The sequence below is a fragment of the Vipera ursinii genome (genome assembly GCF_947247035.1).
Source record: "Vipera ursinii genome assembly, chromosome: 5".
Classification (NCBI taxonomy): Eukaryota; Metazoa; Chordata; class Lepidosauria; order Squamata; family Viperidae; genus Vipera; species Vipera ursinii.
Genome location: NC_139518.1, coordinates 92,128,094 through 92,150,798, shown reverse-complemented (window position 1 = coordinate 92,150,798; position 22,705 = coordinate 92,128,094). Strand labels below are relative to the sequence as shown.

Below are 22,705 nucleotides of genomic sequence, written 5' to 3'. Positions count from 1 at the left end.
AAGGCCACAGGCAGAATTAAACCAAATGAACCAGCCATTTGGTTCTAGAAGCTCTTGAGTAGTTCAACCACCGTTGGGTATTGCAAATAACTGGTTCAATGACTCCTCTCCATTGATTTTGTCAGGCGTTTCTACAACACGCTGGGTGCAAACATTTTGCCATAGGCTGCCTCTTCTGTGTATTGGAGCATTGATTCATGGGACAGGTAAGAAGCTGAGCGCAGAGCTTCCCTGTCCAGAGGTGGTTGCTAAATTGGACTCCAGAAGGATGCCATAAGCAGCCTTAGGCTCTCCTCCACAGGAACAAACCTCCCTTTGCGCGCATCCCTCTTGCTCTTGAGAGCCGAAGGGATGAAATCTGAGCCACAGATTTTTCCTCAGCTTGCTCTGCCTTTCCTCTTGTGAACCTTGACCAAACATGATAGATAACGTGCAAATACCCTTTGCCTTCCCAGCCCTTGGTAACAAACAGTACCGTGAGTTTTTGAAAATATGGATTATTTAATGTATACAGTGGAGAGATTTCCGAGTCTCCTGGTGTCCGAAGCAGAGCCGGCGGCCTCCGCTTCTGGGCCCTGGGAAGGTGGAAAAGGTTTCCTGATTCAGCAGCAGCTGAGAAAGATTCCTTGAGAAATCTGCCTCGCTGATGGGGGATTATTTATTCACCTGCTTTACCTGTAAATATATAGTTGAAGGAGCAGGCTTTGAAAAAAGGTCTTTATACCCCTCTAAGGAACTGAGAGAATACAGATGGGAGCGTCACATTGACTCCCCACAATCTCCTTGTCTGGTAGGGAATGAGCCACCCTGGTTCACCTCTGCCCAAAGGGGAGGTGGGTAGTCTTCGACTTACGACCATAATTGAGCCTTATAATTACAGTGGTAAATTGTGACAGTCATAAAGCAGATAACCATGTGACTGGGCCAGCTTCAATTGCCTTTTTTTGCAGTGATAATGTTAAGTGAGTGCCATGGTTGTAAAGTAACCATCCCGATTGCTAAACAAACACCACTGGTCATGGTTGACTCTGGGTGCTTTCCGACGGAAACTGGAAGTAAACACAGGTTTCTGGCAAACATCGTAAATTGTGGCCTATGTGGGACTGGCTGCCAACCATCCCGAATGACATCTGACTGCAGGGGAGGGGGAAGGCGTTGGAACTTTGGAACCGGCTCTAAGTGCCTTTTGCAGGGGGGGGGGGTGTCCATTGTAACTTTGGTCACTAAGCGAGTGGTTGTAAGTCGAGGACTACCCCTACAACCTCAGGTCTCCCAATCCAGCCCCCTCTGTCCTGTCCCAGGTGGTAGCCCATTTACTCCTAAAGCAGGGGTGTCAAACTCAAATTTCATTGAGGGCCGCATCAGCATTGCGGTTGCCCTCAGGGGGCCGGGTGGGCGTGGCCTACTGGGTGGGCGTGGCTAGAGTGCATATGGCCTACTGGGTGGGCGTGGCCAGCTCTACATCGTTCGCATCAAGGGTGCCTATGGGGGTCTGGGCAGGAGGGGGACAGATCTGAGGGTCTCTGGCAGAAGGAGGGTCTCTGGGCCAGGGCCAAGGCAGTGGGGGCCGTTCCCTCACTCTTTCCAGGATGGCTTCGTGGGCCGCATGAAATCACTTCGCGGGCCACATCCGGCCCCCGGGCCTTGTGTTTGACATGTCTGTCCTAAAGTATTTTTGAAAAACTGCTAATATAAAACACCCCAAAATGCTGGGAATCTGATGTCTGCGTATATGTCTTCAGCAGAAGATATTTACCAAAACGTCAGGGGTTTAGAGGAAAGATTTCCTAGCATTTTTAGAAGCAACAAGACACCCAGACAACTTAGTTAAGAAGCTGTCATTTTTTTAAAAAAATGGGATTATTTGGGCCAGAGTGACACTATTGAAATGCGGCTGGACGGTTGTTGTTTCGTAGAGTAATAAAAATGGAAGACGTCATTTTATTTAAGGAGCCCTTCACGTGTGAATATGTATAATGAACCAAAGAATATTATGCAGACGTTTTTCCAAAGAAAATTAGCAAAGAGTGTTCCTGCCTTTGGATTTGAAAGAGAAAAAGATACTTTCCTTAATTTCATTCCTGAACTAGATAAAAAGGAGAGAGTTACACTTGGCAGTTGCCTCCTGCCCTAAAAGGGCAAATATTCAACATACATATTGGATCACCTAACTGGAAAAAAAATTGTACACTTTGTGTTCTTTGGCTGATTGACAGTTACAATCCTAATGACATCAGTTGCTAATGGATCTCATTTTTTTCAGACAAAAGGAACAAGGATTTAATTATTACAAATGCAGTCCTTGGGGAAGGAAAAACATCATTCACCTAGCAGAATTGGACATGTTGCTAGGTTATCAATTTCAGGGAAATTTTAAAGCCATTGTTTTGCTTTCAGCACTACGGTGACCGAAGGGTGGCGAAAAGAAACGATTTAAAGATGATTTAAAGGCTTGGCTAATTTTGCAATCTCACAGAGAGAAAATGTCACAGACATATTATTTAAAGACCTTCCCCTACAGACCCCCCCCGCACAGAAATGCTCATTCACAAGTATAAAAAAATAGGTTCACGTCAGAGATCAAAACACTGATGTTGAATTTTTTGTTCTTGAATATAAAAGGGGTGTGTGTGTGTGTGTGTGTGTGTGTGTGTGCCAATTTCAGCTTATGGAAATGGCAGAGTTAGGGTCTAAGAAAGAGATGTACACTACTGAGGTGAGCTTGTGCTTCCTAACCTTTGGTGATCCCTGAATTCAGGTGGAATACAAGTGGTGCCTCCCGGTCTCTCTTGCCCAATCTGCTACGCCTTTGGTCTGGGGAGAGACCCACTGAAACGAAGGGGAGCATAGTCTTTGCGGGTCCCACCAGGTCCAGCTGTGCCCAGGAGCAATGCTAGAGCTATTTTTTTTCCCCAGGTGAGCCAAGATGGGTTGGCTTTCTCTCCATTCAGGCAACGACAGTTGAGGAACTCCAGAAGCACCACTTCCTTTTTGAGTGATGTTTATTGAGGGCCAGTTCTTCCTTGTCTCGCTCCTTCTTAACCCGCTGGAAATGATCTTCCTCCTTGAGGTACCAAATGGGAGGCCAGCGGTGCTTCTCAAAGTATTCCTGATTGTCTGGGGAACAAACGATACACTCAGTAAGTTTTGTCAATATTTTGAACCAGCAAAGTCTTAAAAACCTGTCTACTTTCTGGAAGGATAAAGAGCTAGGGCAATGCGTTATCTATTCACACACAAAAGTCACGGAATGCGGAATCTGAAATCTTGTGCTGATTTCTTGTGTGTGTGTGTGTGGGGGGGGGAATCTCTTTTCAAAAGTCCACCAAGTTTCAAGTTGTTATAGGATAAGGGATGAGAACTTCTGAGATTTCTTATTTGTGGTGGAGGGCATAGCTGTCTGTGTCTACTTTTGGATATTCTCCAATAGAAAACTCAGAAGAGACACTGTGTTTCCCCCAAAATAAGACCCAATCGGAAAATAAGCTCTACCATGATTTTTCAGGATGCTCGTAATATAAGCCCCACCCCCAAAATGAACCCCAGTGAAGATCGTCAGTCAGATGGACACATTTAGTACCTTATTTTCCCCGAATATAAGCCCTAACTGGAGAATATAAGCCCTAATGTGTGTTTTGGAGCAAACATTAATATAAAACCCAGTCTTATTTTCCAGGAAACACAGTAGTTCATTTTATGAAAGACACAAAACGCTAGACTGCCGTAACTCAAAATGGACCTTCCTAGTTTACAGAAGAGATCATCAAAATGTGTGAAATTGAAGCGTCCCAAAGACAGCATAGGAAGCTTCAGGGGTGGGATCATTTCTGCAGCTGAATATTATGCGTTCTTAGATTACAGTGATTCTGCAGCTATGTATATATAAAAAAAGGTCTTTAAAGTTATGTTATCATAAGCAGTAAACCATATAAATGTCTGCAGGTGGACTTCAAATGCAGACATAAAATATTGAGAAAAGGTTGGGGAGAAAGTTTGCCAGAATTTCTTACCAGGAGACTTCATTTTAATTTCCTTTCGGAACTTCGAACAAACACTGTTATAGTTAGTGCAGATGTAATGCAAGCACCAAGCTGCCAGCTGTTTAGCATTGTGGAACTGGAAAAGAAGCAGAGGGGAGTGAGTCAAGGCAAGAGAACATTCCAGGGGTGTAGCCTTCTCCACTGCTGAAGCTTTGGGGGACCTCTTGGGAAGCAGGCATTCAGGCTGGACATTTCACTGGAGCAGGGACTGCTTCTCAAACCATCCTGATAACCCAGTGAGTGTTTCCAAGGGGCATTTTCTGAGAGGACAGATGTTACTCTCAGAGGAAACGAGGAGATATTGGCAGTAGGAAACTGATGGGCCAAAAAAGGGAGGGATTTCACTTAGGAAAATGTCCCTCGGCCACCTCGTATTTGGTCCTGAAACTGCTCTCAGTCATCCCAACCAGGCTGACCACAAGTTGATTCTTGTAGTCCAGAGCATCGGGGCGTTCCTCTTTTTTCCCCCCATCTCCCACTCTGGAGAAGCTGGAATCTGCTCTTATTCTGCCTGCCGATCTCCCTCCCTCAAAAACATTCCCCTTCTCATTAAGGACAGATTGAAAACGGGGGTTTTAAGGTGGTGAGAAGTCGTGTCCTCAGCCTTTCAAAAGGAACAGGTTGAGGAGCACAAAAACCACTGGGGACGTATCTTATACGTCCCCAGGTCATTTGCAATTGTTACCCCAAAAGTAATGTTGAAGAAAAAGGAATCTTCTTTTCACCCATGGGGAAGAACACAGTAGCTCTCCATCCATAAATTCTTCACCAAAAGGAAATACGGGCAGTCCTCGATTTACCACTCTTATATAAGTCACCTTTTTTGAGTCCTGTTGTACTGTAGGCGAATGGTTTTAAGTCGGGGACTACCTGTGCATAATTTTTACACTGTCACCAGCATGGAAAGTATTTACAGTAGAGTGACACCAACCTGGGCTATTTCCAAAACACACAACACTTCTCCATCTACGCAAACACCGCTTGCAGCTGTCCTGGTGAGTGCCTGTACCATGTGTTGCTCTGTTGAGGGAGAGAAGCCAGCGTGAGCTGCACTTGTGAAATCACTCCCCTGTGTTTCCCACCTGGCCCTCCTTCCCTTCCCGGCCCAGCCTTTGCCGTGTCTGCTGCTGCAACCGCTCTCTCTCTCTCAGCCAGCCCCTTCTCCTTGAGGCCAGGGGAGAGGAGGGATAACTATTATGATAGTTAATTTCAAGAACACTAACACAATAATTAACAAAGTCAGGCTAGAGTAATAAACGGGTCTTGGGCTGCTTCTGTCTGCAGGATTTGCTGAAACTCAATTGCTTAAGATGTTATTAGGCTCTCAAAGTAGAGATTTACAATGGAAGCTTTAATATTCACACTCTTTCAATTAAGAATAATCAGGCTGCCTAAAGGGCATTGTGAACTGCAGCCTGTTATTTGCTTTCGGTCTCTTAAGCAGGCACACGTATTTCGGGGAGGGGGGAGGACTCAATTAATTCAGCACAGAGAGATCGGGTGGAGGCAACCGACGTTTCCCTCACTGGAAATGTAGATTGAGATTCAGAACACAAAGCGGCCAAGAGCTGGTCCTTCCCGGGTGCCTAGCAGGGAGGGGGGAAGGCGAAAGGCTGGAGAGGCTCACCTGCCAGCGCGGCCAAGTGGGGCAGGCAGAATCGGTTGGCCAGGGCAATTAATTCAAGGGGGTCCAGATCCTGGCTGCAGGACAGTTGCTTGGTGTACAGGTAATCCAGGACGGCTTGCATGGAAGTCTTAGTGATGTTGGGGAGAACAACCTGAAACGTTGGGGAAGGTATTTTTAAATGTTCAGAGCGAGAAATAATCCAGTCTAGGAGAAAGAGGGCTGTGTTAAATTTTCCACCTAGGTCAGTGGTGCTGAACCTATGACACGCGTGCCAGAGGCGGCACGCAGAGCCCTCCCTATGGGCACACGCGCCGTCGCCCCAGCCCCGCTTCCACCTGCGGCCCCCTCCTCACCAGCAGCCCCCCCCGGAGGAGAGTCACCCCTGGGTGTGGCCCACACAGAGCAGCGCAGCCAAGGACATGGCAGCCGGAGTGGGGCGGGGGAGGAACAGGGCAGAGTGGTTTTTGGACACTGAGTGTCTAAAAGGTTCACCATCACTGACCTAGGTTGTAAGATGTTTAGAAAAAGAGGGGAGGGGTAGGGGAAGGAGTGGCAGAACCTGGGGGAGGAGTTAAAAGAGGACTCAATCTCAAAACGTAGGTAGCCACAAGCTACCAATCATTATTCTTTAAAAAAATCTCATCTCAGACATGCAGAACATTTACTTGGGTCTATGGGAAACTATGCAGGATTAAAATCTAAATTAAGATTGGAGACCACCAAAATACAAACACCCCTAACCCAACGCTATGATGCTCCCTCATGAGTAATAGCTGTTCTTATGGAATTTGTACATACACACACACTCACGTACAAACATGTTCTGAAGCTTAAGGCTGGAGCTGTAGAAACAGTTCCCACTGTAAATTTGCGCTACAGCAGGCTTGCTATTTAGTTGATTTACTAAGCCGTTGCTCAAAGTCCTGAACATAAAACACAGACCTGATTCCCATTAATGAACCACACTTTCAGTGGAATGCATCATCCCCAAAGGCAGCTTGTTCTACTACCAAGCCTACAATTATTAGAATGAAAAATCTACCATCCCATCAGGAGGAGCCTTGTGTTAAATTAATACTACCTTTTTACAATCTTTCTTCTGCATATAATTCTGCTTTCATGCGGTTAGAGTAAAATTGGTTCTTTGGCCTTGCAAAGTATCTTGGCAGCAATTCAGCCATTTATTGCTTCATTGAGTCATCTTGGCCTTCCTTCTTCGAAAGTTTTGCTTCATCAAGGCAATGCACTAATCAGGATCTCATCTTATACAAGATGAAATCAAATATGTTAGCATACCTCTTACCCTCTTTGTGTTCTTTGTGGCAAAATCATTTTCTAGAGACCAAGAGAAAACCCACAGCTCTACACTGGACATCCCAGAAGGTGTACCATTTGTAAATGGTAAATTTACAAATGTAAAATTTGTAAATTTTAATTTGTAAATGGTAAACTTGCAAATGGCAAATGGAAAGCCATTTCCAAAACCACCTGTATAGATACAAGCTAGGCAAAACTTGGCTTAATGCCAGTAATTGTGAGAGGGATCTTGGAGTTTTAGTGGACAATCATTTAAATATGATTGTTTTTTGGCTTTGCGGCAACAGCCAAAAAAAGTCAATGCAGTCCTAGGCTGCATTAACATAAGGATAGAATCAAGATTAAATGAAGTTCTAGTACTGTTATACAAAGCCTTAGTAAGACCACACTTGGAATACTGCATCCAGTTCTGGTCGCCATAATATAAAAAAGATGATGAGACTCTGGAAAGAGTACAGAGAAGAGCAACAAAGATGACTAGGGGTTGGAGGCTAAAACATATGAAAAACACTTACAGGAACTGGGTATGTCTAGTCTAATGAAAAGAAGGAGCAGGGGTGACAGGATAGCAATGTTCACATATTTGAGGGGCTCCTACAAACTATTTTCCAAAGCATCAAATGACAAGATGAGAAACAATGGATGGAAACTAACCAAGGAGAGAATCAACCTAGATCTAAGGAAAAAATTCCTAATGATGAGAGCAATCAAGCAATGGAACAGGTTGACTTCAGAGGTTTTGGCTTCTGGAGGCTTTCCAAAAGAGACTGGACAATCATTTATCTGAAATGGTATAGGGTCCCCTGCTCGAGCAGGGGGTTGGACTAGAAGATCTCCAAGGCCCCTTCCAACTCTGTTATTCTATGTTCTATATGCTAAGAAAATGACATGGTTATGTCCATACAGTGGGCAGAGTTGACCTCAACTTCAAGGAGGCTGATAGAATAGATGAAGGTTGTCTATGGAAAGCTCTACACTAAAGTATCCAATTTGGGGGGAGCTGATAGATATATTTCAAAATCTGAGGAACTATTATGATGCCAAAACAAAATGGCTGTGCTGGAGGCAAACCTTGGGTGAAACACGTAATGAAACAGTTCTCAGAGGAGGAAGAGAGAAGGAACTCTGGGCATCTGCTTCAAAGACCTGGTTGTTCTATGCCAGATGCTCCCAGCTCTTCCTCAAGCACAAATAAGTCTCATCAAAATGCAGCTGAAGGCAACCTGTGATGGACTCACTTTTAGAGCTCCTCAACAGCAAAGGAAACAATGGCTTGAAAGCAAGTGATGGAGCTTGAAGTTTCATGGGAGAAGAAAACCACCACAGGAGGCAGCAGGGCAACAAAATTCTCTTGATACAGTAATTCAGTTTTGCTAAATCCTGAACTGCTATTCTTGCTGGTTTGCATTCCTATGCCTTCTTCTCATTTTTGGGAGACTTGACTGTCTCAAGAGCCCAATTTATGACTCAGTTCTAAGTTATTTTCCTAATCCTCCCAACTTGATGGCTAAACGATGAGCAGCAAAGCTCTGACTTCCATCACTCACAATACATTTTATTAGAAAGCTGCAGCATCAGGCCAGACAACAAAATCATTGTAAAGATGGACAAATCATCCATCACTTCCCTTCCGCATGGAAGCCTCCTGCCAAGGTATCATTTGTATCTTCGAAAAGTGGTACCCTGGACCCTCAGCTCCCTAAGTTCTCATCCACTGCCCTTTAGCAACTGAAATAAAATATTGGAGCTCATGAAAAGTGCCCATAGAGGTGTCCAAGTGGCACAACCAGAAGCATCAATCTAATTGTGGACCAGAAGCATAAGCCTGGCTGATTGTGGAAAATCCGAGCAGGGTCAGATCTTTGATAAGAGGCAATTGCCCAGTTCCCCAAATGAACAATGCAAAGAGCCTTTCCTCATTTGTTATGTGTGCACAGGCAGACATATATCCACACATTAGGGATCTATGCCAAATGTCCCTGCAAGGAAGGGGACGAAGCTGGAAAATGATGAAGAATGCATAGGCACACAGTGTGCAAACAAGGTCAAGGACTCTATTCTGGGGCCCTGTGTTAGCAATTTTCTACCCTTAATATAAAGACCATGAAGCTAAAAATAATTCAGAGATGCTTTCTGGGAAGCTGTTTATTTTTCAGCCCTTTGCAGTATTACCTTTCCTAGGACAACTGCTTTCAATAATTCCCCAATGGTTTGGTTTTTTTTCTTCCCACTTTCAAAGTCATGTTCTCCAAAGAATCAATGCTTATGCTGGGGAGTGGAAGGAACAGAGTGAAGCAAGAGCAGAAGCTCCCTCAAAACACATTGATGCATCAGGTTTTCAAGATTTTTGTTACTTACTGCCCATCTTCCCTCCTTCTGAATTAAACCCAGAAAGCCAGGTTGAAGTCCAAGAAGGAGAAAGTATTGGCAAAGGTCAATCCAGATAATCAAGCCTGGACTTGTTCGATATCCCGTTACTCGTTGCATTGTTCTGTTGAGACAAATGGCTCCTCTCCTACAGAAGAACCATATGTCCTCATCACAGCCCATGGCTGATTGTGGAAAAACAGAGCAGGCTCAGATCTTAGATGAGAGGCAGTCACAAAGTTACATGTGCTTTGAGTCCAAACTCTTCTCCAGGGTTTCTGCTCTGGTGGAGATGACCCCCGCACAAAGTTCTTGCATTACCCATGCAATTTAATAATAATAATAATAAAGTTGGAAGGGACCTTGGAGGTCATCTAGTCCAACCCCCTGTTCAGGCAGGAAACCTTATACCATTTCAGGCAAATGGCTGTCCAGTCTCTTCTTAAAAGCTTCCAGTGTTGGAGCATTCACCACTTCTGGAGGCAGGTTGTTCCACTGGTTAATTGTTCTTACTGTCATAAAATTTCTCCTTAGTTCTAGGTTGCTTCTCTCCTTGACTAGTTTCCATCCGTTGCTTCTTGTCCTGCTTTCAGGTGCTTTGGAGAATAGCTTGACTCCCTCTTCTTTGTGGCAGCCCCTGAGATATTGGAACACTGCTATCATGTCACCCCTCACCCTTCTCTTCGTTAAACTACACATACCCAATTCCAGCAACCGTTCCCTAATTTCTTAGAGGACATTCCACTAGACACAAGCATTCATGACAACCACTTTATAAAACATACAAAGCCAGGGAGAACATGTAGAGTTGCCACTAGAGGAGGATCAAGACCCACCATCTCAGCAATGATTCAGGAGAGGAGATTTCCTCCTCCCCCACTTTTTTTTTTACTGGCTGTTACAGAGACTGAGCACAAATGCCTAACTTAATGCTGCAAATAACCTGTTCTTCCTGCAGAATTTCAGAACAATAAATAAATTAGAAGGGGCTCATTATATTTATGTGGAACTACCTCAGTCTTCACATACTGCCCACTTCTTGAACCAGCCTCTGCTCCTTCCTTTCCCATCACTCACCCCAAACAAGGCAGCGAAAGACGATGGGCACAGAGACCTTCATGTGCTATGAAAAAATACGGCTTTGCAATTAATATTTAAGATTACCAAGAAGAATGCACGTTATTAGTGGTTATAATTAGGAACCAGATTGTGTGTGTGTGTGTGTGTGTGTGTGTGTGTGTGTTTTAGAGCACAGCTTACTGAATCAAGGTATGTATTTTTAATGAACCACCTGCTGGGGGTGCCTCCAGGGAGGGAATTATGCTTACTGCTGTTTCAAAAGTAATGAGAGTTTTTTTTTAGTGGAAAACAGCTTCCAGAATATTAAGTATATAATATCTCCCTCCCTCCCTCCCTCCCTCCCTCCCTCTCTCTCTCTCTTTCTCTTTCCCTCCCTCTCTCCCTCTCTCCCTCCCTTGAAATATAAGGAATAATGAGAAGATAATTTTAGATGGTGCTAAAAATTCACCAAAGCTGCTATTGCCGTTCTTTGAGGTCATTAATAAGCACAGTGGCTTCTTTCCTTCTGCTCCTCGTCTTTCAATGCTTCACTCCAATACTTCATGCCAAGGTAGGAAATGAAAATTGTTCTCTTGGATAGCCTGGTGACCCACTGATCTTTCTAACATTTCACGTTTAAGGCAGCGCCAGTTTTACAAATTAGGCAGAATTGAATGAAGAGGAGGTTCAACCGGTTCACCATGGTGTTTGGCTTTTTTCACTCCTGGGACTGAGATCTGATGGGAGACCAGCTTTTCCACTTCCAACCTCCCCATCCCACCAACTCCAGACTGGAGAAGAGGGGTCCCCAAAGAGACATCACCAAGGGACCCCCATGCCCTTTGAGTCCTTGCAACCTAAAGCAAGTTCCTTCTCCAGACCAAAGCTTGGAGGTTACAGGCCAAAGAGGACAAATACGGTACCTCACTGTTCGAGCTTTCCACAAAGGATCCTCCAAACATTGCAGACATCCATTCACAGCTACAGATTAGAAGTGGTTTATGAGCATTTATCTTTCCATCTTCCAACACAAATTTCACATCTGTTAAGGGATCAAAGGAACACAATCACAACCTGTGACTGCTGGTGCTTGCAGTCAAATGTGTGAGTCAGAAAGAACATGGAAGAAAGCACACGATCTGCTATTTTACAGAATTCCTGCAAAGAAGGGCCTTCATTGAGGACATCCGGAAGGGCAAATATTAATGTTTAAATGAGCAACAAGGCAATTAAACTCTGAGCTTCCATCACAGGAACCATGCCAGGAGTTCTTGTTTACTGAGGTTATCAAGAGTTTCACTGGCAAAAATTAAAATGTGTCAAATGTATCACAGTTTCATGGGCAATGTAAATGCCACAACACAGTAGTAGTATTGCTAATAATAATATTTATATTCTGTCTTGAGGTGGCTTAGATGGGGATCTCCCTTTGTTCCTGTCTGAAATCACAACCCTGTGAAGTAGGTTGAGTGGAGGGTGGCTGGCCCCAAATCAACCAGGGGACCATCATGGACTTGATCCTGGTCTCCCCAGTTGCAGTTCAAGTCCCCCAAATGCGGGTTCTAACATTAAAGCTTCTTAACCTTAGTTGCAAAACTCCATATGGCCACTAGATGACACATGTACCTTGTATTTTCCATATTCTTTGGCTGCTAAGCTCCTGTAGCCCCAAATACTTGTTATTTAATTATCTTTCAATCTACACTCATATACTGTTGTTCTGTCTCAAGCAAAGGGGGCTACTGTTGCTTGATACAGGCAGATAAACTCCACAGAAAGGGTTTCATGCAGATTACTTGAATTCATCAGGCATTCTCTAAACACTAACTCACAGTTACTGATGAGATTCTTCTGAAGCACATTTCATAATCTTTTCACACATAGGTGAAAAGAAGTAGTATTTCCCATATTGAAGGAGCAAACAGCTCCCATGGCTGGAATTCATAACAACCCTGCTGGCCTGCACGTAGCTAGTAATCCCAGGTAGCCAATCAGAAGTCCCTCCCAATGGCCAATCCCAAAACACAGATGTGACCAAGTAACTTAAAACTACATTACCCAAAAGGCTAGCCCTTAAGGGGACAGTTCTTAATTCCTAAAGTAGCTGTTTACTCTGACCAGCACAACTGTATTCCACTCAAACAGCTGCAAGTCCCAGAATTAGCTGAAGAGAAAGACAGCTCATCAGTCGAGCAGCTGTGTCATGGCAGAGAGACTCAGATGTAGCCCAGAAGAGCTGGGAAGATCTCCTGTCTGAAGGACTACTGACGGAGACCCTCTTGAATCAAATGGACCATAACTGTACTTGATAAAACATCATTTCCCATATACTGAAAGCTAAGGGCTAGAGAGTTACACCGCTATCCTTGCAAACAAAACAGCCCTTGTAAACCGTTGGAGGCGGAGGCTTCCATCCCTCACCCCCTCACCTCCCAAAAGCTAAAATTTTAATTCTGGCAGTGGAAGAATAAAAGAGAAAGGGGAAACAAAACTGGATTAAGATGAAGCAAAAGAAGAAGGAAGCGGACAGAGAAGAAAGAAAAGAAAGGAAGCCCTATCCAGTTATCACCAAAGGAGCTAAAATTCATCAGGAGCCCAAGCACGGTCACCCGCTAGATGCCTTGAGGAGCTGACAGTCAAAGGCACCCACACCTCCTGCAACAGGGCCAGCAAAGAAGGAAAGCAGGAAGAGGTCTCCTATTTCTGCCCGTCTCCCTGTGAATTCTGACTTTTCCCCAAAGCTTGAACAGAATCAGACTGCCTTCCAAGCAGAGGAAGAGACCCACACTTGCATCTCTCTTTCAACAGCATCTGCACCTTCCTCCCATTCTACAACTGGAGGACAACGCTCTCCAGGTTTCGAAAATGATTGGGTGGAGGGGCAGATTTGCCTTTTTATGTAAAGATGTATTGTGTTAAGGTAAAGGTAAAGGTTCCCCCGCACATGTGTGCTAGTCGTTTCCGACTCTAGGGGCCGGTGCTCATCTCCGTTTCAAAGCCGAAGAGCCAGCGCTTGTCCAAGGACGTCTCCGCGGTCATGTGGCCGGCATGACTAGATGCCAAAGGTGCACGGAGTGCTGTTACCTTCCCACTGTAGTGGTCCCTATTTTTCTACTTGCATTTTTACGTGCTTTCGAACTGCTAGGTTGGCAGAAGCTGGGACGAGTAACAGGCGCTCGCTCTGTTACGCGGCACTCGGGATTCGACCCGCCAAACTGCCGACCGTCTGATCGACAAGCTCAGCGTCCTAACCCTCTGAGCCACCGCATCCCTATGTGTTAGCATCAAGGAATACATCATTACCTGTCGTAGGGCACAATTTTAGGCCGTGGGCACCAAACTTCCCTTCCCGAACCCTTCAGAATGTTCGAATTGCATCTTGGTTTGCACAAAACTATCCCAGGTGTCCTTATTAGCATCGTAACAAATGCAAGGTAGAAGGATATTTCTGTGTAGACTCACCAGAAAATGTCTCCTTACAGAGGCATTCTTTTATTCTGTTCGCCTTCCGGACATGGAAAGCCTTTGTAATTTCCTGGTTCATGAAGGCTTCCTTGTTGGTAATATTTTCTACCATCATCCGCAAGTCAAACACTTCCAGGATCTCAGCAATTTGAGCTACCCGGGTGAGGTCCCTTTCGTTTTCATCCAGCTGCCCGGTGTATAAAAAATGCAGGACGGTTTTAAAAGGTCCTGGTTGGATGGAAGCCTCCATCTTGACAACCGTCACTGCACAGACCCTCTTTGAAACAGGGTTAATCTGCATCTCTTGATGTAGGCTAATGAAACCTTTTCCCCAGAGCGTGGGACCCTGTTTTGGGCAGGTGGCTTCTCCTGCTTCAGGCTCCACCTGGAGGCCCTCAGCCGAAACAGAAGGTGGTGCAGCTGCCCCTTCAGCGCCCTGATCAACTGCTTCAAGGCTACAGATTCTGGTTGGGAGATTGCTACCTTTGCTACAAAAGCTTTCAGTCAAGCCTGGTGTTTCTTCACATTCCATTAAGAAAAGGTCATAAAACTTGGATGAAGAGGTAGCTAAGTAGATTTTGTGAGCAAAAATCTGAGTCTGTTCCTGAAGAATAAAGAGCACATCTGCACACAGGGGATTGTCCAGTAAGTATCCCACATCATTGATCTTGAGGATGGGACACTCTGGGATCTTTATAACAGGGGGAGGAGCCTTTGGAGGTAGAAATGGAGCTTGGAGCAGAGGTTTCTGGACTTTCTTCAAATGGGATTTCCAGAACTGCAGATGTCTCCTGGAAATCAGGGCCGCTCGGATTGCATTATCAAACACATCCTTGATGCCAAACTGATCAAAGACGCTGGTTTCATAATAGGGTATTCCAAGCTCTTTAGCAACTTCCCTCCCTCTTTCTGGTGGCAGGATGTCTCCCCTCTTGATAGGCCTGCAAACAAAATGGAGTGAAAAAGAAGAGGACACCTTGGTCAGGCTCACTGAATAGAACTAGTGGACCCCACCCATCAAAGGATGCAGTCTTGTGATCCTTTGGCCTTCATGCTTTCCCTTTCTGGATGCACCATGAAGGCCACAGGTGTTGATGCCCAAAGTCTTCAACATCTGAGAAGACCTCCTGCCCATTTGAAAGGCCCCTTCCCAAGGTATGGAATGGTTAATTCATTTGCTATTAATTTTGTTCTTATCTTGATGTATTGTATTATAAAGTAAAGAAATTAGACATGCAAGGCCATTTCAAATGCTTCCTTTAGGAGCCAAGATGTGGCCTTTTCTGCAAAGGTCCAGCTTTGCCTTGCCACTGGGGAAAAAAGTTTTATCTGCATTCAACTCTACCTTGCCAATGGCCTCCTGGCTCGATTGACGGCTTCCAGATCAGCATAGCGAAGGTCCAGTTGGCAGCCCACCAGAATCACAGGGGTCCGAGGACAGAAGTGCTTGATCTCTTGACACCACATCGTCTTCACATGATTCAGGGAGTTAGGATTAGCAATGGAGAAGCACAACACCACAACGTCAGATCTGCAAGACAAAATATTATTTGTTTTAAATAAACTTTATATCTCAATTGCTTTGTTCAAAAATGGGTGGAGAGAGGGAAAATTCAAGGTTCAGGGTTCACAGGGGGAAAAAATTAATAAATCTTACTCTCCCCGCACCCTTCCAACCCAAAGTGTGACTCAGGCACCGTGTTTCTCTGTTCAGGTGTTTTTATGGAGACGAGTATTTACAAAGCAGCGTTTTCCTTCTTTCTGCATTAGGAATATATTTTAGAGCCCCTCCTTCCCTCCCTTCCTGAATCGAGAAAAGGGAGTTGGGAAAAGAATGTGATTTGGACCTCTTCTCAATACACAAACTGCTGTGACAACCAATTGCTTGGCTTTGTTTTGAAATGCTTGCTGGTGGCCCTCAAAATCCACCACACAAGTAGCGTCCCCTGAAATCTGAGCCCAGGAGGATCATATCTGACTTTGAATGGGTCATCAGCTGCTCCCTAGGAGGACATTTTTACTAGTCACCAACTATCTCTGGCTTGAACCATTTGTTGTTGTTAGTTGCGGAGTCATGTCCGACCCATTGCGACCCTATGGACAATGTTCGTCCAGGCCTTCCTGTCCTCTACCATCTTCTGGAGTCTATTTAAGCTCATGCCTACTGCTTCAGTGACTCCATCCAGCCACCTGGCTCTGTCCTCCCGTCTCAACCCAACTGCTTAGTGACAATGTGTTTCATTGTGTATCAGAAGGCGCCTCCAGGAGGAGAATCAAGGATCCACATAACCCTGCCGAATCAATAAGACTGAATTTTAAGCATACAGGTATTTGGCAAAGGGGCAATGTCTCTGCCATCTATTTTGCAACCTTTAGAAAAGGCATTTAAATGTTGTTTAAATATTTAACTGTATTTGTTAACCAAGGCTGGGAAGGCTGTTAAACCTGGTTGTTAAATTACTTATTCCCCAGAAGGTACTATGAGCTGAGCCAGAGAAGGCAAATGGTCAACATTCCTGAGACGTCTGTTCCACCAAAATCCTTTGTGCCTTTTATGACCTTGGCTACTCTTCCTGCTCCCCATGATACACCACTTTGGTGAACTGGAAGCAGCTGAAGGCCCCATCTCCCTGCACCAGCCCCACCACCACCACTTTGGTGTTCTGCCCTGGTTGTAGGGTTCCCAAGACTGTGGCATTGCTGCGAAGAATTCCTGCAGCTGCATCTCATTTTGGAGCTTCTCCCAAAGCAACTCTTGGAAATATTAAGCCAGAAATGTGGTACTGATGAGGGAGGTGATGCACACTCGGAGCTCAATGGATTGGGGTTGCTTTTGGAAGGAAATCCACAAATATTCCCAATCTCCCCTCCTACTTGATTCTCAACCTAATGCTGTATAGATGCGTCAGACTTCAACTCCTGATTGGCACAGCAATTAGCCCTATTGCTTGGGAATTATGGGAGCTGAAGCCCAATGGACTGAGTGGGCACTGAGTTAGGGAAGCCTGTTTAACCTTCTGCAGATTAGAGCACCATCTTCTAGAACAAAGAAATCAATATTAAACCAAAAGTATTAATGTCAATGAAGCTTCAGCAGCCGAACATCTGCTTGGGCACAAAAGCCTATGAGGCCAATCTGATCAGCCTTTGTGCTTCATCCTCTTCTGTGGCACATAACAAATCACTTTTGAGACCTGTTCAAAAAGAATTTCTGGATCTCAATTTTCTGTTGCCAAGATTGATGTTAATGTATTTGACATGCGTGCAATTAGGACATAAAGGAGTTTCAGACTCATCCACAAAGTCTGTTCTTTTTGGTAACTTTTAAATTAAAAAGGAACCAAAACAGGGAGAAAGTCTGAAAGAGTTTCAATGAATCTCAAATTCATTGTTTGCAGGAATTTTAAACTAGCGTTGATTTCTGGTCCTATAAAGACTATAAAGATGCGGTGGCTCAGTGGGTTAGGATGCTGAGCTTGTCGATCAGAAGGTCGGCAGTTTGGCGGGTCGAATCCCAAGTGCCGCGTAGCAGAGTGAGCGTCTGTTACTCGTCCCAGCTTCTGCCAACCTAGCAGTTCGAAAGCACGTAAAAAAATGCAAGTAGTAAAATAGGGACCACTATGGTGGGAAGGTAACAGCGTTCCATGTGCCTTTGGCATCTAGTCATGCTGGCCACATGACCATGGAGACATCCTCGGACAAACGCTGGCTCTTCGGCTTTGAAATGGAGATGAGCACCAGCCTTTACTTATAAAGACTATACTGTATATCATCTAATGCAGGGGTGTCAAACTCAATTTCATTGAGGGCCACATCAGCATTGTGGTTGCCCTCAGGGGGCCGGGTGGGTATGGCCAGGGTGGGTGTGGCCTACTGGGTGGGCGTGGCTAGAGTGCGTATGGCCTACTGGGTGGGCGTGGCCAGCTCTACATCGTTCGTATCAAGGGTGCCTATGGGGGCCTGGGCAGGAGTGGGACAGATCTGAGGGTCTCTGGCAGAAGGAGGCTCTCTGGGCCAGGGCCAAGGCAGTGGGGGCCGTTCCCTCACTGTTTCCAGGATGGCTTCGCGGGCCACATGAAACCACTTCGCGGGCCGGATTTGGCCCCCGGGCCTTGTGTTTGACATGTCTGATCTAATGCATTTAGAATGACCAAATATTCTTCATTTATACCAGGGATGTCAAACTGCCGGCCCACGGGCCGGACGTGTCATCTGGAAGCCACTCTCACCCCATTGCCGGCAATGGCAAAACTGTCCCAATACATTGCGCGATGTCACGTAACGTCGCGAGTTTGACATGTCTGATTTATACTAACATGGAATTTAGTTAATAACCAAGCTAGACCTTCCTCATTAGTCTGATCCCACTTTTCTGAAAATGATAAGCAAGGTTTCTCCCTTCACAGTTTTTCAAAACTCTCCCAGTTCAGCAGTAACTGTTCTTTATGATCAGCCAAGTAAATAAAAATAGTAAATGTAGTCATTAATTTAATTATGCAATAGTTAATTTAATTATTCATTTAATAGTGCTGTTTCTTCTTCACACTGTTTGTGGATTACCCATGAAATATATAGTATTTTGTTCAGATTCATTATTCTCCTATTAGCTTGCTTGCCACAAAAGGGGCACCTAACTTAGACTGACCTTCCGTAAGCGAAACGTCGGTCTTTGTGGTGGTCTCCAAATGTGTCCCAGAGCCTGAGAGAAACACTCACTTCGTCAACTACATCACGGGATCGTTCAAGAACCTGGAATGGAGACACGTCTGTAAGATAAAGGTTTGCGGTAGAAGCAGAAAAAAATTTCATGCCAGCCAAGTTATAGTCAGGGATGGAAGATGATCCTAACAGTAGTAAGTTGCGAAGATGCCAACTTCTGGTTGGAGACCAGATGTTCAGTTCAGATAACCTGCCAAATTTTGATCGGAAGGAGCTCAAAGCAAGAAATCATTATATCAACCAAGAAAATAGATGATGGGACTTACCAGAGAGAACACTTAAAAAGAAAACATTTGTTTGAATATGGTTAAAGAAATAGAAAGGTTTTGGAATATATATGTCATTCTAAGAGGGATGAAAGGGACGCGGTGGCTCAGTGGGTTAGGACGCTGAGCTTGTTGATCAGAAGGTTGGCAGTTTGGCAGGTCAAATCCCGAGTGCCACGTAACAGAGTGAGCGCCTGTTACTCGTCCCAGCTTCTGCCAACCTAGCAGTTCAAAAGCACATAAAAATGCAAGTAGAAAAATAGGGACCACTACGGTGGGAAGGTAACAGCGTTCCGTGCGCCTTTGGCGTCTAGTCATGCCGGCCACATGACCACGGAGACGTCCTCGGACAAGCGCTGGCTCTTCGGCTTTGAAACGGAGATGAGCACCGGCCCCTAGAGTCGGAAACAACTAGCACGCATGTGCGGGGGAACCTTTACCTTTTAAGAGGGATGAATTCCCTAAATAGTTTAGTATGCTTTTCCCCCTTTTTTGTTTTCTTTCTTGATATGAGTAATATAAAAAAGTTGAAATAACTTAGATAAAGGAAACGTTTTAGATACTTAAATGTGATTGAACTTAAGAAAATTATAACGGATAAAAATGTTTTGAATAAGAGTTAAAGGACTAGATGACTAGATGTATTAAATGGAACGTTTAAACATTAAAGATATTTTTAATTGTGGTTAAAAAAGTAGGAAATTTAGGAAATAAATATATATTAGCTTAGGAGGCATATATATTTTAAGTAGTATGTTATTTTTTATGTTTCTTTACTCTTGCTCTCCTTTTTTCATTGTTTTATCTATTCCTTAAGAAATGTAAAAGTGTGAGATGGTTCATATGGAAAAATAGAGTTAAATTTTTAAATGTAATTAATTTTTGAGAAAATCTTAACCAGTAAGAATACCTAGAATTTGGTGGGAGAAACAAATTAAAATAAGGACTGTAACAGGATCTATGATAAGGCAACCAGAATGATTGGATAGAAAAGAAATATTATATTGATGTGATTATTTTTAGGAATATTGGGGGGAAATTATATATTTAATTGTTATCTAACAAAACAATAAGAATTGTATTAACTCAATGTTTGCAAAAGAAGATATTTTGAGAAAAGAGGAAATCAACTAAAATCATTATGTGGATTATGGATTATAGAAATCAATTGTTAATGCTTGTTTTACAAATGTAACCCCGACAGCACACTGTTCACCAATTATTAAATGATTTATGTTTTAAAAAATCAATAAAATGTATTACAAAAAAGAAATCATTATTTGTGATCAGCTGCCAAAACCCAGCAAGTATTATTTGAAATAAATATTGTTCTATTGTTCGAATCCCCAGTGCCGCATAACAGAGTGAGCGCCTGTTACTCGTCCCAGCTTCTGCCAACCTAGCAGTTCGAAAGCACGTAAAAAATGCAAGTAGAAAAATAGGGACCACTACGGTGGGAAGGTAACAGCGTTCTGTGAGCCTTTGGTGTCTAGTCATGCCGGCCACATGACCACGGAGACGTCCTCGGACAAGCGCTGGCTCTTCGGCTTTGAAACGGAGATGAGCACCGGCCCCTAGAGTTGGAAACAACTAGCACGCACGTGCAGGGGAACCTTTACCTTTACCTTTATAACACATGGCCATCAGTCTTTCTCCAGAGTTTACTGTGCTATGCAGAAGAATTTATAAAGCTTAAATGAAGCAGACATGCATAATAAAATGTTGACTTTCAGATACAATCTAAACTGTGGTCAGCAGCAGTCATGGTTTAATCTGGGGCTAAGATGAGAGATTTCATGTATTTATACATAACACAATTTCTTAACAAAAGATTTAAGCCTAGAGTCTAACACCAGCCTCCGATGAAATCAGTGCAACAAATGATTAGTGAAATGAGCAATAATTATGCAACATTTTAATATATCTGTGGGGAACACAAAAGAAAACTACATCATTAAAGTCTGGCATGAAGGTAATATACGGTTGCAAAGAGTATGATGGATGGATGGCAGATTGAAGACCCAGCATAGAGTTTATGAAGAAGACCAATCAGCTGGGGTAGAATTGCTGGACTATAACAGTTGCACAAAAAATGCAACCCTATAAATTTTTAGATCACACAGGTTGGAATGCCTTCTTTACCAACTATTTTTGCATACAACGATTTGGGGGGAATTTCTTTGGACAGTTAACTGCAGCTAAAAAGATGGAAAAGGGAGATTAGGTTGGCCAGAAGATCTGAATCTTCAATAGCACAGGTTTGCAAGAATAGGATGCACCTTCCACCAGGTAGCAATGATATAGCAGGGCTTTTTTTCTCATAGAACGCTCCGAACGGAGTTCCGGCACCTTTTTTGGGATGGAACCTTGTAGGGTAGGCAAGGTGGGTTGTATGACATGTGTGAGTTCCGGCACCTTTTTCTTTTACAAAAAAAAACCACTGGATATAAGCATGCAAAGGCAGCAGGTAAGTACTTGAAGTATTTCCACATACATTTTCTAAGTACAGTAGAAGTAAGTACTAAGTACTCTGGCCTGCTTTAATCCAATACAGGGCTTTTCAACCTTTTCACCCATTGTACCACTTTTAGGATATGGCAACATCCGAGTACCACCAGTCGGCAAGCAAGGTGTCAAAAACTTGATGACCAAAAAAAAAAAAAAGGAAAAAAGTGACAAAGTACAGGTAGTCCTCGACTTACAACAGTTCGCATAGTGACTGTTCAAAGTTACAATGGCACTGAAAAAATTGCCCCCCAAGCCACAGCCGAGCAAGACACCTGCCTGCCCGCCCGGCGGTGCTCTTCCTCCTGTCCGAAGTTTTCATTGTTGTGAGCATTTCTGTTGAGGATTGGCAGCAGGGGTGGGGTGGGGGATTTGGTTTTTATCCCCCCCCATCTGCTGGGTGGTTGCAGCAGGTTTTGGTCACTTCACATGACCCTGGGACACTGTGACTGTCATAAATATGAATCAGTTGCCAAGCATCTGAATGTAAATCACAAGACCCTGGAGATGCTGCAACATTCCAGCTGATCGGCGCTTCTTTTGGGCTCAGCAGAAGCGCCAGGATCAGCGCCGAGCTCCAGCTGGAGCCTGGCACTGATCCCAGCACTTCCCTGAGCCCTGACAGCCCCGAAGAAGCACTGATCCTGGAACTTCCACTGAGCCCTGACAGCCCTGCAGCTCCAACCATCTCTCAGTCAGGCTTGCGCTGTGTTGCCACCGGTTCAGCTCATTCCCCTCCCCCACTACCACTTTTCTGGGATGCTTGCGTACCACCTGCCAGGTGCCAATGTACCACAGGTGGTACCCATACCCCTGGTTGAAAAGCCCTGATCTAATGTACTCCTCTCTCTGGAATTCCTTCCATCCAGCCCATTCTTTCCATCCATATCCCTTCTAGACGGGGCCTCAAAATTAAAGCCACACCTACCTCTTGGCAGACTCGATACTGATCAATTGCCCAGACCGTTGGGACGTGGGTTGCCAGCAGTTGGTACTGGTTCAAGGTAGTGTTGCAGGCTCTTGCACAGATCAGACGAGTTTTGCCCACTGCATTATCCCCGACAACCACGCATTTGATGGTTTCAACATTTGGTCTTTCGTAGTCCATGTCAATATCCATCTACCAGGGCCTGCAAGAAGACCAGAACTCTGGTTACCACCTCAGAGAAGCTTCTCAATTGGCTAGCACCCTCTTTGACTTTTTGAAGGCCAAAATGGGAGCTGCATCTTGTCAAGGCTGACTTATAAACCTCACCCAGCTCATAAACCAGGCAGGCCCGTCCCTGGCCTTCATTCAGTTTCCTATAAACACAGGCTTGCTTAGAGAAGAGAAAACAGGA

At 44.4% G+C, this 22,705-nt stretch overlaps 1 protein-coding gene across 1 annotated transcript; it reads right to left on the bottom strand.

Moving 5' to 3' along the window:
* Nucleotides 1–2,947: 2,947 nt before the first annotated feature.
* Nucleotides 2,948–22,485, bottom strand: RHOBTB1 (Rho related BTB domain containing 1; the record flags this gene model as incomplete). The annotated part of the gene is made up of 9 exons (XM_083364203.1): nt 2,948–3,117; nt 4,011–4,116; nt 4,972–5,060; nt 5,668–5,818; nt 11,334–11,452; nt 13,873–14,816; nt 15,221–15,406; nt 18,521–18,624; nt 22,294–22,485. 9 exons carry the CDS (start codon nt 22,483–22,485, stop codon nt 2,948–2,950), a joined length of 2,061 nt encoding a protein of 686 aa, XP_083220329.1.
* Between the last annotated feature and the right edge of the window lie 220 nt (nt 22,486–22,705).